Source organism: Leucoraja erinacea, chromosome 12, assembly GCF_028641065.1.
Source record: "Leucoraja erinacea ecotype New England chromosome 12, Leri_hhj_1, whole genome shotgun sequence".
Classification (NCBI taxonomy): domain Eukaryota; kingdom Metazoa; phylum Chordata; class Chondrichthyes; order Rajiformes; family Rajidae; genus Leucoraja; species Leucoraja erinaceus.
The window spans coordinates 13458331-13477290 of NC_073388.1; the positions used below are offsets into that span (position 1 = coordinate 13458331).

An 18960-nucleotide genomic window follows, 5' to 3' on the forward strand; every position below is an offset into this window, starting at 1 on the left:
GACGGAAAGATCGGAAAGGGGGGAGTGGTGTCAGAGATAGTCCAAGTGAATGAGGGCAGGGTGGAAGTTAGAAAAATCTTGAATTTCTTCAAGTTCACAGCTGGGATTTTCCTCACCACCTGACCTATGCCAATATGACCTGGGAATGTTTAACCCATTCACCGAGCGCTTGAAATGGAAAATGCTGTTCTTCGCCACCACTGATCTGACAGTTAAATACTACAGGAGCACATATTTTGTTCAGCAGTTTATTAACATCTCATGATAAAACCATACAAAATCTTTACAGGTATTGTATCGCAGCAAGTTGCATGGATACACAAGGTGTCTAATGTGCCTGTTTGACTAGGCTGCAGGACTGCTGCAAGTGTGGCTTGCAGTGAAAACTGGCAACAATACATCTTGAACCTGTAGTTTATAACAATCTTTTCCATTACCACAAATGCCATGTAAGCATGCAATAAGTCAGCGTTTCTACATTTCCGTAGTTTGTCTCTCATCTGTTCTCGGGTCTAACATTCAATTTCTCAGCATTTCCCAAAGACTAAATAACTGCAGCTGTCCAAACGCAAATGTTGCCAAATCGGTGGAATTCTTTTTAAGAAAACAAAGGAGAGTGTGGTAGTTAAACTATGTAAAATGTGCTTTGGTGAGCTATGCAGTGCTTTTAGATGCTGCTTCGGAGCTTCTCCTTTTAACGTCCCAGTTATACACTCGTGCCATATCTAAAATTCAATCAATTAAGGAGAAATCAGATGTATCACAGTCATTTTCAGTCGGTGAATGCGAGTACTGGCCATATACCAGAAGATTTCCTGTTAATAAAAACGTTATAGAAAGAAAAGAGCTCTTCAATGGGCCCATACTTGACCATGATGGGGAGTGTGGCAAAGTAACAGTTATTCGAGTGTTACATGTCACTATATGAATTCAGAATCTATTGAAATAAGACATCATGAAAAATGACCACGAAACGTGAGTGTAATGCAAGTTATCTACTTGATCAAAGTGACTTACTGGCAACTATCTAGTCTGGTCTACCTGTGTTTATTCCTACATTACACAACCAGTACGTTTCAAAGTGCTCTGTTGACTGGAAGGTTTCCTCTTGATGTTTGGTTGGTGTATTTCATGATTATAGTCTTGGATAATGCAGCCAGCAAACAAAACCCTCCTTCACCTACGAACACACTAATCTGAATCAAACAATGGATCCTATCATCACACCCTGTCTAGTTTAATTTAAAGATAGAGCGCAGAAGCAGGTCCTTCGGCCCACCGAGTTCATGCCGACTAGCGATCCCCACACACTAACACTATCTTACACACACTAGGGCCAATTTACAATTTTACCAGGCCAATTAACCTACAAACCTGCACGTCTTTAGAGTGTGGGATGAAACCAAAGACCCCGGGGAAAACCCACGCAGGTCAAGGGGAGAATGTACAAACTCCGCACAGACAAGCACCTGTAGTCAGGATCAAACCAGGGTTCCTGGCACTGTGAGGCAGCAACTCTACTCCTGCGCCACCGTGCCTATCATTGATAGAAGTTTGCTAAAAGACATATGAGAGATGAATTCCTTCTGAATGGCCATTGTAGCGAGTAAACTAGGTTTGAGATTTTAAAATAATATCCCCGCAAGCACCCATTTATTGCAATCCCCATTCTAATCTTGCAATTATCTCCTCAACTACCCCAGATTCTGCCACATACTAGGGGTAATTTACAGTGGGCAATTAACCTGCATGTCTTTGGGATGTGGGAGGAAACTAGATCACTTGGAGGAAACCCATAGCTTCACAGAGAGAAGATGCAAATTCAACGTGGAGCAATGGAAGTCGGGAATTAACTTTGGATCACAGAAGCTGTGAGGTGTGCCACTGTGCCACCAAATATTCAAGGCAGCTCGGCATTTTTCCTGAATAAACTCAAAGGCCAATGCCAACTTGTTCTAAAGGATACTGACTTCTGTGGTGGTGAACTGATCGCGAAGGAAATCCAGATCATCTTCTAGCCCTTCCAGATTACGCGTTGCAGTTGACAGATTCTTCTCAAGTAACGCACGAGCTTCATCAATATCATATTCAAGCATTACATTGGCCTGAAGTAAGACAGAAACCTTTCTCAATCATTTTTTCATTAGTCCTCATCTTCACCTCGTTTACACTTTTAAAAATATAAATAGTAAGAACTCTATATCATGGGCTTGTCATGGACGTGTGATGTTGTACAATGGATACTGTTCATGGAAAGTGGGTGGGTATCAGCCATTAAGAAAGGCGCATATTACTCAGCTGAATAAAGATACACTTGCTCTCATTTTCACTAAATACCATAAAATGTAAGTAACATCAGGTTTTCTATCTCAAAATACTTTGGTAACATTTATAGATTGGATCCTATTTCACATTAATAAAATCTGTTGATTAATAGAGATATAACATGATTCATCGTGCAACTTTCCAGTTTAAGGCCATTAACCAGAAATGTTTTTCTCTCCAGATACTTTTGAGTCTGCTATTTGCAGCATCTGCTTCTTTTATTTCTGTTTTTCCCCCATCTGTAGCATTTTGCTTTTGTGTACGGAACAGTAGCTTTGCAACTTACAGTGAAAATACACGATCATGAAGACTTTATTCCCAAGCACGCGTTCTTCTCATAATTAGCCAAAAGAGACTCTGAACTTACCCCTAACCATAAGCACACTTTATCTGTAGGAGGGACGGAAGCTTTAGCATATAAATTGTCTGCCAGGAGAAACATAGTATCCATTGGATCTGTGGAATCCTTTAAAATAAAACGCAGAAGGTTACAATCAAATACACCAAGCAAATACACTGTCTCTCATGTATATTTAGTAAATACAGAACCTCAAAACATGGCTTCAGATATCCACCTGAGCATTGAATATAATTAAAATAGAAGATAGAAAAGCATTAGAGGTATCAATTTGATTGATGAATGACAGATTAATGAAATACAAAAAATGTTGGAATGACTTAAGCTTTGCCTGTGGGGAGAGATCAGTTAAAATTTCAGGGTTCGAAATTAGCGGTTGCCTGGGTGCCATTGCCAACCTACAGTCCCTCCGGGCAACCTAAATGCCATGCCATTTTTCCCGGCTTGGCAAGCACCCGGGATACCTATCGTTTAATTCTGAGCGGGCCCCCTTTCTATCTCTTTCTCTGTCACTGTCCGTCTCCGGCCGCCATCCGTATTCGGGTCTCGGCTCGCTCCTCATCCACCGGCACGGCCAGCCACCTTATACATGCGCACTGCCACAGCCTGCACATGCGCACAACCACCGCCAGTATCATAGGCCATGGTTGTGAGCATGTGCCGCCCTGCACATGTGCACTGCCATGGCAACTAGTCGGCGTCGGCCACTTTCTCCCTCCCTTTGCATTGTGGGAGATCTGGCCGCCATTGCTGTCTGGTCGCCGCCTCACCGCGACCTCTGAAAACCAACACAGAATTACTCCCTGGAGCTGGAGTACCCTTGCTTCTTGGTCCTCCAAAAATATTCGAAATGGAATTTAAACTGGAGTGGACCCACCACCACCAAACTCTGAAAAATAACAGCCTATTGCATTTTATCTGTTTATTTATTGTGTATATATATATGGTCTATGGATATATAGACACTGAACTTTTATCTCCTGTTCTGTATTATGTTTACATATTCTGTTGTGCTGCAGCAAGCAAGAATTTCATTGTCCTATCTGGGACACATGACAATAAAACTCTCTTGACTCTTGACTTGGACTTAAGCAAAAAAGGGTTCTTGGAAAAAAAGAGCTACATTAAATTTAGTTGCATCTGGTTGGGTACCTATTAGGTTGTGGGCCGAGGAGCTTTATTCTGCAGTTTCGTGACCAAAGTCACCAAACTACATTAAATTTTTACATATTGTGTAAAAATATTTATATAAATCACCCCTGAAACTCGATATGAAGAAGACTTGCACATTTTTATTAAATTAGAGAAAAACCGGAAAAATGTCGGGAATTTTTTGGTCCAATCAAAGCACGTTTAACATTGAGTTGTCTGCCAGTTGGCCAATCACGCGCTTTGTTTCAGGTTAGCACAGAAAATGGCTGAGGGGGCTTCACAGATGCCTGTTTTACTGGAGATTCCAATTTTTTATTCTGTGGAATAAATGTCGTTGAAACTTGAAGCAGGTTAATTGTATTTAGTGGGAAAAGCATTAAAAAGGCTGAAGAAAGTGCTGCGAAGTGGATTAAAGTGCAAGAAAGCCTTCAAAGTCCCCGCTGATGTGCTGGAACACAAAAAAGGCCCCCATGAATCAACTCTAACTGAAAGGTAAGACTAAAGTCTGAATTTATGAAAATCTATCTGTATGGACTTTAATTAATTTAATTGCACCCTTTATAACCATATAACCATATAACAATTACAGCACGGAAACAGGCCATCTCGACCCTTCTAGTCCGTGCCGAACACATATTCTCCCCTAGTCCCATATACCTGCGCTCAGACCATAACCTTCCATTCCCTTCCCGTCCATATAACTATCCAATTTATTTTTAAATGCTAAAAAAATAACCTGCCTCCACCACCTTCACTGGAAGCTCATTCCACACAGCCACCACTCTCTGAGTAAAGAAGTTCCCCCTCATGTTACCCCTAAACTTCAGTCCCTTAATTCTCAAGTCATGTCCCCTTGTTTGAATCTTCCCTACTCTCAGTGGGAAAATCTTTTCCACGTCAACTCTGTCTATCCCTCTCATCATTTTAAAAACCTCTATCAAGTCCCCCCTTAACCTTCTGCGCTCCAAAGAATAAAGCCCTAACTTGTTCAACCTTTCTCTGCAACTTAGTTGCTGAAACCCAGGCAACATTCTAGTAAATCTCCTCTGTACTCTCTCTATTTTGTTGACATCCTTCCTTTAATTAGGGACCAAAATTGTACACCATACTCCAGAATTGGCCTTACCAGTGCCTTGTACAATTTTAAACATTACATCCCAACTTCTATACTCAATGCTCTGATTTATAAATCATAAATTTATAATGTGAATTAAGTGCTCATATTTTTTTTTAAAGTAGATTTGAAATAAAGACAATAATCGGGGGAATGATTGGGTGGTACAAGTTAGTGACTGTGGTGGGCTGAAGTGCCCGTTTCTATGCTGTATGATTCTATGATTAACCAAAATACACAACAGACATCCAAGAGCAATGAACAAATAAACAGTCAATTGGCCAGTTTTATGTGAGGCTTTGATGAGATTTACCTTTTTCTTCTGCATGTGTTTTAAGACCTCTAACGTCTGTTTAATTTCTGGAATTTGACTTTTTAGCCTAGGAAAGAGAAGAAGTAAGTAATCATCTTCTAGCTTATAAGCTATCACTTTTCATAGAAATATTCAACTAACCATGCAAGACCTGAGATGTAAAAGATCTCCACCTTAAGCCTTAAACCTGATTGAAACAAAATCTAAGCACTTACACCAAGTAAGGTTGGTGCTATGCACAACTGAAAGCCCTGTTGTGCCCCGCACCCCTCCACAAGCAATATGCAGCATCATCCAACCGCATCAATGTAGAAACACATTTCACATTTACTCACAAAGTAGAAGCTGGCCATTTTGCCTATTACAGAAACTTAGAAACATAGAACATAGGGGCAGGAGTAGGCCATTCGGCCCTTCGAGCCTGCACCGCCATTCAATATGCTCATGGCTGATCATCCAACTCGGTATCCTGTACCTGCCTTCTCTCCATACCCCCTGATCCCTTTAGCCACAAGGGCCACATCTAACTCCCTCTTAAATATAGCCAATGAACTGGCCTCATCTACCTTCTGTGGCAGAGAATCCCAGAGATTCACCACTCTCTGTGTGAAAAATGTTTTCCTCATCTCAGTCTAAAAGATTTCCCCCTTATCCTTAAACTGTGACCCCTTGTTTTGTACTTCCCCAACATCAGGAACAATTTTCCTGCATCTAGCCTGTCCAACCCCTTAAGAATTTTGTAAGTTTCCATAAGATATTACAGAGATAGGTTGAATAAGTTAGGTCTTTATTCTCTGGAGCGCAGAAGGTTAAGGGGGGACTTGATAGAGGTCTTTAAAATGATGAGAGGGATAGACAGAGTTGATGTGGACAGGCTTTTCCCTTTGAGAATAGGGAAGATTCAAACAAGAGGACATGACTTCAGAATTAAGGGGCAGAAGTTTAGGGGTAACATGAGAGGGGAACTTCTTTACTCAGAGAGTGGTAGCGGTGTGGAATGAGCTTCCAGTGGAAGTGGTGGAGGCAGGTTCGTTGGTATCATTTAAAAATAAATTGGATAGGCATATGGATGAGAAGGGAATGGAGGGTTATGGTACGAGTGCAGGCAGGTGGGACTGAGGGAAAAAAAGTTGTTCGGCACGGACTTGTAGGGCCGAGATGGCCTGTTTCCGTGCTGTAATTGTTATATGGTTATATGGTTATAAGATCCCCCTCAATCTTCTAAATTCTAGCGAGTACAAGCCAAGTCTATCCAGTCTTTGTTCATATGAAAGTTCTGACATCCCAGGAATCAGTCTGGTGAACCTTCTCTGTACTCCCTCTATGGCAAGAATGTCTTTCATCAGATTAGGAGACCAAAACTGTACGCAATACTCCAGGTGTGGTCTCACTAAGACCCTGTACAACTGCAGTAGAACCTCCCTGCTCCTATACTCAAATCCTTTTGCTATGAATGCTAACATACCATTCGCTCTCTTCACTGCCTGCTGCACCTGCATGCCTACTTTCAATGACTGGTGTACCATGACACCCAGGTCTTGTTGCATCTCCCCTTTTCCTAATCGGCCACCATTCAGATAATAGTCTACTTTCCTGTTTTTGTCACCAAAGTGGATAACCTCACATTTATCCACATTATACTGCATCTGCCATGCATTTGCCCACTCACCCAGCCTATCCAAGTCACCTTGCAGCCTCCTAGCATCCTCCTCACAGCTAACACTGGCCCGCCAGCTTCGTGTCATCTGCAAACTTGGAGATGTTGCATTCAATTCCCTCGTCCAAATCATTAATATATATTGTAAATAGATGGGGTCCCAGCATTGAGCCTTGCGGTACCCCACAAGTCAGTATTGAGTCAGTGCTGGATTTCACAGCAGCACTATTCTCCCACTTATTTCCCTGTGATTTATTTACCAACCAACTCTACTCTGTTTCGCTAATCTCCCAAATACTTCGGTGATAATTTTACAATAACTTAGTAACTTACCACATCTTTGGGATGTGGGAGAAAACCAGAAATAACTCACGGTATTTACATGGAGAACATGCAAACTCCACATATACAGCACTAGAGGGCAGGATCTCACCCAGATTACTGGTACTATAAGACAGTAGCGATAACTACTATGCTATAATTTATCTCTCATTTAGACACGATAGGATTCTGATAGGAATTAGGATTGTTTGTCACATAATTTTATTTTACGAAATTCAAAACCAAAACAAAATACTGCATTCATCTTTCACTCATGTGACAGATTGAGCATTTGAGTGTTTATTAGTAAGTTTTCTACTAATACCATCTGAATTTTGCTTTGAATTAGCTGTGACCCAAAGGTTCAAAAATACCAGCTGCCTATTATGTCTATAGGTGTCCATACTTTTCTTGGCTGTGGGCATATTAGTAAAGGTCAGTTTGAAGTTATTTACATGTTACTGAATACTTTATCATACAAGTAATTTGATCAGCCTCCGTTTTTACTTTTTAACAGGACTAAACTGACAGGCAAATTTCAAATTAAAAACCATGTGGACTAGCTGGAAATTAAGTGATACGTATCATGTATAGTCTGATATGGTTACTTTAATTTGGCACCATGGTCGACACAGAGCTCTGTTCCTGTGCTGTACTGTACTGTTCTATTAACTGGAATATAAAGAGGAACTGAGCCAAAAAATGCAGAATATATGTAATAGAAACAAAATGCAAACTAATTGGCACCTGAAAACACAGTTAGCTTTAGTTTTTTGCGGGAAAACAAATGGAATTTCAGAATGTTGTTTACAAAATAGTTATATATTTAAAAAAAAATCCTATTCCATCTCCTAAAAATATCACTTACTCTTTGCAGTCATTGTACATTAGAAGTTCTATCAATGAGATATAGGAGATATAAACTCTTGAGAAATATTTCTACAAACAATACCAGAATCAATTGCTTTTCTTCAACTGCAGGCTAAACCATCCATTTGTTTTAAAAAAAGATAAACATCATTACTTAACTACTAACATGATTTAACAGATTGGACATTTAACGATTTGACATGATCTCTCACCTTCTCTTTTTTTGCGATAGATTCAGTTCCATGAATTTGTATTTTTGGTATTGTTCATCTAGCCTCTTCAGCACAAGGTCTGCTGTCTCATTACCAGGTTGCTTCATAAATGCTATAACATCCTCCTGGGAGACAAAAGATTAGGAAAGAAAATTAATACGATTAACTGATGAATTTAAAAAGAAATGTGCCATTAAATAAAGAGCAAAGAACCATATGTGAGTAATTGAATTATGCAGCTGGGCAAACCTCCAACGTTGATGTGCAGAGGCATTTTAAGGTCCAAGCCCTTAGTAGCTCCCTAAATGCGGCCATGCAAATAGTTCAAGCTCACATTTATTATCACATGCACCAATTGGTACAGTTAAATTTGAGTTCAAGTCAAGTTATTGTCATGTGTCCCTGATAGGACAATGAAATTCTTGCTTTGCTTCAGCACAACAGAACAAAGTAGGCATTGACTACAAAACACATGAATAAATAAACTGATAAAGTGCAAATAACAGATAATGGGTTATTAATGTTCAGAGTTTTGTTCGAGCCAGGTTTAATAGCCTGATGGCTGTGGGGAAATAGCTATTCCTGAACCTGATTGTTGCAGTCTTCAGGCTCCTGTACCTTATACCTGAAGGTAGCAGGGAGATGCGTGTGTGGCCAGGATGGTGTGGGTCTTTGATGATACTGCCAGCCTTTTTGAGGCAGCGATTGCGATAAATCCCCTCGATGGAAGGAAGGTCAGAGCCGATGATGGACTGGGCAGTGTTTACTACTTTTTGTAGTCTCTTCCTCTCCAGGGCGCTCAAGTTGCCGAACCAAGCCACGATGCAACCGGTCAGCATGCTCTCTACTGTGCACCTGTAGAAGTTAGACAGAATCCTCCTTGACAAACCGACTCTCCGTAATCTTCTCAGGAAGTAGAGGCGCTGATGTGCTTTCTTGATAATTGCATCAGTGTTCTCGGACCAGGAAAGACCTTCAGGGATGTGCACGCCCAGGAATTTGAAGCTCTTGACCCTTTCAACCATCGACCCGTTGATATAAACGGGTCCCCATCCTACTCCTTCCAAAGTCCACAACCAGTTCCTTGGTTTTGCTGGTGTTGAGGGCCAGGTTATTGTGCTGGCACTATATGGACAGTTGCTCGAACTCTCTTTTATACTCGGACTCATCCCCATCAGTGATACGTCCCACAACAGTGGTGTCGTCAGCGAACTTGATGATGGAGTTCGCACTATGACCGGCTACGCAGTCATGAATATAGAGTGAGTACAGCAGGGGGCTGAGCACGCAGCCTTGAGGTGCTCCCGTGCTGATTGTTATCGAGTCTGAAACATTTCCACCAATACCAACAGACTGCGGTCTGTGGATGAGGAAGTCGAAGATCCAATTGCAGAGGGATGCGCAGAGACCCAGATCTGCGATTTTGGTAACGAGCTTGGAGAGGATGATAGTATTAAATGCCGAGCTGTAATCAATGAATAACAGCCTGACATATGTGTTTTTGTTGTCCAAATGGTCCAGAGCTGAGTGGAGGGCCAGCGATATCGCACCCACCGTTGATCTGTTGTGGCGGTAAGCGAACTGCAGTGGGTCCAGGTTTTTGTCGAGGCAGGAGTTGATTTGCTCCATGATCAACCTCTGAAAGCACTTCATCACCACCGGTGTTAGTGCCACCGGTCGATAGTCATTGAGGCACATCACCTTACTCTTCTTGGGCTACCATACAGTTACGATACAGCCATACGAATAAAAAGAACACAATACACAATAGAGTTTAACATAAACATCCACCACAGTGGAATCAATAATTCTCACTGTGATGGAAGGTAATAAAGTTCAGTCATCTTCCTCTTTGTTTACCCGTGGTCGGGGCCTTTGAACCAAAGATCTTAGAGCGGAGGAAGATGGTCCACTCCTGCGAAATCCAATGGACTGACGTGTAGTACGCACCGGAGCATAACCTTTGGCATTTCACTAAACCAAACTGACCAGTTATGCCTCTCGCAGTGTAATGAGCGTTGCGGGGAACAGTTTGTGTGTTTTTAAATGTTTAAAATGTTTAAAAAAAAATTATTTTTAAAGAGGAAGAGGGAATTTGGACGAGGGAATTGAATGCAACATCTCCAAGTTTGCGGATGACACGAAGCTGGGGGGGGGCAGTGTTAGCTGTGAGGAGGATGCTAGGAGGCTGCAAGGTGACTTGGATAGGCTGGGTGAGTGGGCAAATGCATGGCAGATGCAGTATAATGTGGATAAATATGAGGTTATCCACTTTGGTGGCAAAAACAGGAAAGTAGACTATTATCTAAATGGTGGCCGATTAGGAAAAGGGGAGATGCAACGAGACCTGGGTGTCATTGGTACACCAGGCATTGAAAGTAGGCATGCAGGCGCAGCAGGCAATGAAAAAAGCGAATGGTATGTTAGCATTCATAGCAAAAGGATTTGAGTATAGGAGCTGGGAGGTTCTACTGCAGTTGTACAGGGTATTGGTGAGACCACACCAGGAGTATTGTGTACAATTTTGGTCTCCAAATCTGAGGAAAGACATTCTTGCCTTAGAGGGAGTACAGAGAAGGTTCACCAGACTGATTCCTGGGATGTCAGGACTTTCATATGAAGAAAGACTGGATAGGCTCAGTTTGTATTCGCTAGAATTTAGAAGATTGAGGGGGGATCTTATAGAAACTTACAAAATTCTTAGGGGGTTGGACAGGCTAGAGGGAGTTAGATGTGGCCCTTGTGGCAAAAGGGATCAGGGGGTATGGAGAGAAGGCAGGTACAGGATACTGAGTTGCATGATCAGCCATGATCATATTGAATGGCGGTGCAGGCTCGAAGGGTTGAATGGCCTACTCCTGCACCTATTTTCTATGTTTCTATGTAAACGATCCATCAATTTCCCCCATCACTGTCAGCACTGCCTTGGTCGCTATTTGCTGAAGTAAGTGTGTGTGTGGAAACTTACGCGATTGTTAATCTGACTGGAAGCCAAATCTGACAGGACACGCACTAATATACATGAAAATGGCACGTACCTTGTACAGGGAGGAACTGCAGATGCAGGTTTAAACCGAAAACAGACACAAAAGGCTGGAGTAAATCAGCGGATGAGGTAGTATCTCTGGAGAAAAGGACTAGGTGATATTTCGGGTCGACGTTTTCGATAGCTGCCATGACCCGTTTGATGTCATCCTTCGCCCTGCTCCTGGTCTCGGCCCGCACCGATCTGCCAGACATGCTGTGTGTGTGTGCGTGTGTGTGTTTGTTTAGCGGAGTCTGAGTGGAGAAGCGCTGGCACCAAGAGCGAGCGAACGCGCGGATAGACGGACGAAAGCAAAGAGCATAGAACAGCATAGGTGACATTTCGGGTCAAGACCCTTCTTCAGACTGACAGTCAAGGGAAACGGGAGATATAGGCATAAACGGGACATAATTGTGAAGTGGAAGGAAAATGATACATGGTTATCAAAGTTTTTTACAAATAAAAAATTGAAAAGTGTGGCATGCAAAAGTATTCAGCCCCCTTTACTCTGATACCCTTAAATAAAATCCAGTGCAACCAATTGCCTTCAGAAGTCACCTAATTACTAAATAGAGCCCACTTGTGTGTAATCTAATCTCAGTATAAATACAGCTGTTCTGTGAAGGTCTCAGAGGTTTGTTAGAGAACATTAGTGAACAAACAGCATCATGAAGTCCAAGGAACACATCAGACAGGTCAGGGATAAAGTTGTGGAGAAGTTTAAAGCAGGATTAGGTTATAAAAAAATATCCCAAGCTTTGAACATCTCACGGAGCACTGTTCAATCCATCATCCGAAAATGGAAAGAGTATGGCACAACTGCAAACCTACCAAGACATGGCCGTCCACCTAAAATGACATGCCGGGCAAGGAGAGCATTGATCAGAGATGCAGCCAAGAGGCCCATGGTAACTCTGGAGGAGCTGCCGAGATCCACAGCTCAGGTGGGAGAATCTGTCCACAGGACAACTATTAGTCGTGCACTCCACAAATCGAGCATTTATGGAATAGTGGCAAGAAGAAAGTCATTGTTGAAAAAAAGCCATAAGAAGTCCCGTTTGCAGTTTGCCACAAGCCATGTGGGGGACACAGCAAACATGTGGAGGAAGGTACTCTGGTCAGATGAGGCCAAAATTGATGTTTTTAGCCTAAATGCAAAACGCTATGTGTGGCAGAAAATTAACACTGCTCATCACCCTGACCACACCATCCCCACTGTGAAACATGGTGGTGGCAGCATCATGCTGTGGGGATGCTTTTCTTCAGCAGGGACAGGGAAGCTGGTCAGAGTTGATGGGAAGATGGATGAAGCCAAATACAGGGCAATCTTGGAAGAAAACCTGTTAGTCTGCAAAATACTTGAGACTGGGGTGGAGGTTCACCTTCCAGCAGGACACCGACCCTAAACATACAGCCAGAGCTACAATGGAATGGTTTAGATCAAAGCATATTCATGTGTTAGAATGGCCCAGTCAAAGTCCAGACCTAAATCCAATTGAGAATCTCTGGCAAGACTTGAAAATTGCTGTTCACAGACGCTCTCCATCCAATCTGACTGAGCTTGAGCTATTTTGCAAAGAAGAATGGGCAAAAATTTCAGTCTCTAGATGTGCAAAGCTGCTAGAGACATACCCCAAAAGACTTGCAGCTGTAATTGCAGCGAAAGGTGTTTCTACAAAGTATTGACTCAGGGGGGCTGAATACTTTTGCACGCCACACTTTTCAGTTTTTTATTTGTAAAAAAATTTGAAAACCATGTATCATTTTCCTTCCACTTCACAATTATGCACCACTTTGTGTTGTTCTATCACATAAAATCCCGATAAAATACATTTACGTTTGTGGTTGAAACGTGACAAAATGTGGAAAAGTTCAAGGGGTATGAATACTTTTGCAAGCCACTGTATATCTCTTGTTGACGCCATGACGGAAGCCTGTTATGGAAATGGCGCTGAATATTACCCATCACCTACTACGGCTTTTTCGGAGTGAACCATCTTGTTCCGCTCTATGATCTTTGGTTTGAACCCTCCGCAGTCGCTGCTACGGACGGCCTGATGTACAGGCCCTCTCTTGCCGGGATGATTGAAACTCCGGCGTCGGAACCGATTGGAACATACTCTGCGGCTTGGAGTTCATGAATTGGCCGTTTCTCACCGGAGACTGTGGCTTCCGAGGTCCACAGGCCCGCTGGATGGAGCTCCAACACTGAAGATCCCCGGCAAGGGATCGCCCGCTCCGCAATAGTAATTCCGCACTGCCCCTACTGCTGAAGTTCTGGATCGGTCTCCGGTAGGAAAGGCCGCGCCAATCCAGTTGGTAGGCCGCGAGTGGCACGGATTTGACACAGAGAAAAGGCGCATCTCCGTCCAGGTAAGTGACTGAAGAGCGGTTTCCCCCTATTCCCCCCCCCCACCACCCCACACATGACATACTAAGAAACAGATAAACAGTAGATAAGAGTGCTAAAGAAGGCATATGGTATGCCTGCCTTCACTGATCGGGACAAGAGGCAGGAAGTCATGATGCAGCTTTATAGGACTTTAGTTAGGCCGCATTTGGTGCATTTCTAGTTGCCCAATCACAGGGAGGATGTGGAGGCTTTGGAAACGGTGCAGAAGAGGTTTACCAGTCTGATGCCTGTGGATTAGAGGGTAAAGGCATAGATAAGGTAGACAATCAGAACCTCTATCCCAGGGTGGAAATATAAAAAACTAGAAGGCACAGATTTAAGTTACGATGGGCAGAGTTTAAAGGAGATGCGAGGGGCAAGTTTTGTTTTTACACAGACAGTGGGTGCCTTGATATTGCATCCAGGAGTTGTGGAGGCAGATACAATAGTGACAATTAAGAAGCTTTTAGATAGGCACGTGGATATGCAGGGAATGGAGGGCCATGGATCATGTGCAGGTAGAATAGATCAGTTTATCTTAACATTATATTCGACACAGACATTGTTGGCCAAAGGGCCTATTCCTGGGGCCCTTTGGCCATTATATTCTATATTGACTCTATTGTAATGTCAGCTCTGACAGAGGTGGAATAAATACAATAACCATCAGCACCACAGCACAAATGGATAACATCTATGAAGATCTTATTCATAATTTGAGTATCCTGAACTTACTGGAAGTGCAGAAGGTGAGGACAGGGTTTGGTCAATTGAGATCACCTTCCCGTGATCTAATAATTCCATGGCCAACACTGTTCAAACTTCTTCAAACAAAAGACACTGCCACGAAACTAACATTGTTACATCTCCAATATACTGTTGGCTGTTATATATAATACTTGACAACTGGTCAGTAAGGTTAGTCATTAAACTAATAAACAGATTTGATAATGGTTATATTGCCTCTCTTTCTGCAATTTCTCTTGCCTCAAACACATATAGTGCAGAGCCACGTGACAGAAAGGCAGCAGGCAGATTTTTAGCGTTATAGCTAATTTAAAAAAAGGAAATTTTATTACTTAAGTAGCAAGAAATCATACCATATACGAGAATATATGGTGGTGCAATAGCTTTTCACTGTACCTCAGCGCACGTGACAATAACCTATACCGTAATTGAATATAATCAGAATTCAGAATATAGTGTTACGGGTGCAGAGAAAAATAAAATAAGTGCAAGGGCTGTAATGAGGAGGAATGGAAGACTGGGAATTAATTGTATGCAAGATTTATGTCAAGATTCTGATAACAGTGACGTAAAATCCAGCTTTCAAGCTTTCGTTATTTTCTGCCTCACGGGAGTAGAGAGAATCACTGGTGTCAGTCACGGGTCCTTTCAGTTCAGTTATAGTTTATTGTCACATGCACCAAGGTACAGTGAAAAGCTTTTGTTGAGTGCTAACCAGTCAGCAGAAATACAATACATGATTACAATTGATCCATTTACAGTGTATAGATATATGATAGGGAAATAACGTTTAGTGCAAGGTAAAGCCATCAAAATCCGGTCTTTGATTACAAGGCAGTGTGAAGAAGCATAGATGGGTCATTGGTGGTGGGGACTGGACTAGACTGGGGGGGGTGGTCTGGTTTGCATGATGGAACGGGCTGGGAACATACCAAATCAACTATTTCTTATGGTCACAGGCAGAACAGTGACTATACCAATCTGTCATTCACCCAGATAGGATACATGACATCTTGGTATGGCACAATTACGTTCCTATAGCCTTTATTATTATTTTAGTTCCTTTCAGCAGTTTTTTCTCTTCCTCTTGTATATCCTTTACTAATCCGCCACTCTACCCATAACAGAATTTACAGCTTCTCCAACCTGTTCTCTGGAATACTGCACTCAATTTATAATCGGATTCAAATCAATCTTTTGGCCTGTAATCGGCATTTTCCCTCCTTTACTCTCAAGCTTTTCTATGGGTGAACCAACGATAAACTATTTGTTTAAGAAGGAACTGCAGATGCTTCATTTCTTTTGAGTTATTCAATCACAAACTAAAGCATCCAGATGATGGTGTTAAATAAAATTAAAAAATAAAACAAACAGTAATCTATGGACCATATGTGCCTCCATCTCCCACTACCTCCCTTTTTCAATGACTATAGGGATGCAAGCAGAAGCCTCCACGTGGCACATCCCGGGCAATGCTGACGACAGAAACTGTACCACAGTGACTGATGTAGCCAATTCTGCAACCATTGACCGTCAACTGTCACTGACCGATAGACGTGAAGTAGAAGATGGCCGGACCCGAGGAAGAAGAATGACTATGGAAATTCCTCTACTGAAGCCTTTTGTTAGATAGTCCATGTATCAGGCAAGATATTTTAAATCCCCTCATCTAGTGTCTATATTCCTTAAGCTAAATTTTACAACAGATATCAACCAAATATATCCAGCAAACCCAAATAACGTTAGCTCCCTTATTTCTCTGGTATTGACATGGTGCTGATCACCTCTGAAACAGTTTGATACCTGGTACCAGTTTAAATGTGTGTGTAGAATATTTATATATAGCAGGCACAACCCCGTCCTCGTCTATTGTACCCAAGTCATTGGAGACACAAGGAGCTGCAGATGCTGGAATCTTGAGCAAAACACAGTGTTGGAGTAACTCAGCAGCTCAGGGAGCATCTGGGGAGGGAATGTTAGACAACGTTTTGGGTCAGGACCTTTACCAAACGACCACTATAGTTAAGGAAGGAACTGCAAATGCTGGTTTACACCAAAGATGGACACAAAATGCTGGAATAACTCAACGGGGCAAACAGCTTCCCTGGAGAAGGAATGATGTTAATAATGATAATCATTAACAATACAAAAAGCCTGGCTGATTTCATCCCTTAAAAGCTCGCCAGAAGTGAGGGCGTGGAGTGGGTCAAGAGTGTATTGTCATATTTCCCAGATAGAACAATGACAAACACATACACACACACACACACACATATATATATATATATATCCATACTCACATATGTATGCGTACATACACATACAGGTAAAAGAAAGAACTGCAGATGTTGGTTTAAATCGAAGGTCGACACAAAATGCTGGAGTACCTCAGTGGGACAGGTAGCAGCATCTCTGGAGAGGATTGGGTGGCGTTTCGGGTCGAGGCCCCTACTTCAGCGGTAACGTCTGAAGGGTCTCCACCCGAAACATCACCCATTCCTTCTCTCCAGCAGTTTGTGTCCGTCTACATATATACACATAAAAAACACAAGCAGGACCCGCTGATCTGTTCGGCTCCGAGGGCCACATGAGTGGGAGCAGCCCCAGAGAGCAGTGATCTCCGGGTGGAGGGGCTGAGCTGAGCTGAGCAGCGGCAGCGGGAGGGCAAGGAGGCGGCGGCCGGCCAGCGCCCATCTCCATGGGGACAGTAGCTCTCCCGTCCGCAGGCCCGGCCCGGCTCGGGCCTCACACACACACACACACGCGCGGGCTCCGAGACCGACAAAGGTACGAGCTCGCCGTCGCCGCCGCCGCCGCCCAGACCACAGCTCCCGGGGAGGGGAGGACAGGCGGCCTTACCACAAAGATGGACTGGGGGATGCCCAGGTGCTTGCGGCTCGGAGCCGCGTTGCTATCGCCGCTCCCACTGGTGGTCGCCATCTTGGGGAGCACACTGACGTTGTCGGAGTGACGCAACCCCGGGCGCGAGCGCGCACGCCCCGCCCCCTCCCCCGCCCGCCGCGCTCCCGTCAATCATCTGAGGGCAGCGCTCTGCACTCAAGGCCACATGCGAGGAATGCTGAAGCATCGAATATCTCCGCTGCAATCAACTTCGGAAAATAATAAATATCACACCGCTGAGTGGAAAAAAATGCAAGAAATGCTGAAGCATCGGGAAGATATCTAACAAATATTAGAGTCGACAAATTCAAGGAATGTTGAAGCATCGAATATCTCCCATGCATCCAACTTGGGAAGATATCTAACAAATATCAGAGTCGACAAATTCAAGGAATGTTGAAGCATCGAATATCTCCCATGCTTCAAATTCCTGGGCGTGCATATCTCTGAAGATCTTTCCTGGTCCCAGAACACAAGGAGGACTCTCTCTAACTTCCACAGGTTCACAGTATAGAGCATGCTGACTGGTTGCATCGTGGCTTGGTTTGGAAATTTGAGCGCCCTGGAGCGGAAAACACTGCAAAAAGTGGTAAACACTGCCCAGTCCATCATCGGCTCTGACCTCCCGTCCATCGAGGGGATTTATCGCAGTCGCTGCCTCAAAACAGCTGCTAGCATCATCAAGGACCTACACTATCCTGGCCACACACACATCTCCACACTACCTTTCAGGTAGAAGGTACAGGAATCTGAAGACCAAGGACCAGGTTCAGGAACAGCTTCTTCCCAAAAGCCATCAGGCTATTAAACTTGGCTCGGACAAAAATCTGAACATTAATAGCCAATAATCTGTTTATTTGCACTTTATCAGTTTAATTATTCAAGTGTGTATATATTTATGCAATGGTATATGGACACACTGATCTGTTCAGTATTCGTGCCTACTATGTTCTGGTGTGCTAAAGCAAAGCAAGAATTTCATTGTTCTATCAGGGACACATGACAATAAAACTCTTGATCTCATTCAACTTGGGAAAATATCTAACAAATATCAGAGTCAACAAATGCAAGAAATGCTGAAGCATCGAATATCTCCCATGCATTTAAATTGCACAAATATCACACCCCTGAGTAGACAATAAGCGAGTTTAGTATTCTGACTGCGCATGCCCAGGTCGTAGGTCACTCGCTATAAACATTCTCGGCAGCTGTGGTGCTGCGTTGTGTGCAGGCCTGCATTTTGTCCGTGGTCGAGCTCGGGTTTCCGGCACTGCGGGCGATGTTGAGTTGTTGCTGGGCCGTACCCTTACTTGCAACCGGTGCGGGGGGGAGGCGCTGGCTGCAGCTTGGCTATGCCTGTCCAGCCGGCAGCCGGAGTACAGACCTGGAGCGGTGGCGGCCCCGGACGTGCAGTTGGCGCCAACAGTCGGTTGGCCCGGCGGAGTTGAGCTGGGGTTGGCACTTCTCCGTACTGGCTGGGGGCCGCTGCTCAGGACCAGTGTCCTGTCGTTCCGGACGTCTCTGCTGGGACATGTGGGGGGGGGGGGGGGGGGGGGGGGGGGGGGGGGGTGGC

The 18960-nt window shown here is 43.5% G+C and overlaps 1 protein-coding gene across 1 annotated transcript; it reads right to left on the bottom strand.

Moving 5' to 3' along the window:
• Nucleotides 1-234: 234 nt before the first annotated feature.
• On the bottom strand, nt 235-17502 carry vbp1 (von Hippel-Lindau binding protein 1). The gene is made up of 6 exons (XM_055643621.1): nt 17346-17502; nt 8323-8447; nt 5263-5329; nt 2693-2791; nt 1967-2105; nt 235-725 (listed from the first exon to the last, which is right to left on the bottom strand). Exons 1-6 carry the CDS (start codon nt 17424-17426, stop codon nt 655-657), a joined length of 582 nt encoding a protein of 193 aa, XP_055499596.1. The 5' UTR covers nt 17427-17502; the 3' UTR covers nt 235-654.
• Nucleotides 17503-18960: the final 1458 nt, after the last annotated feature.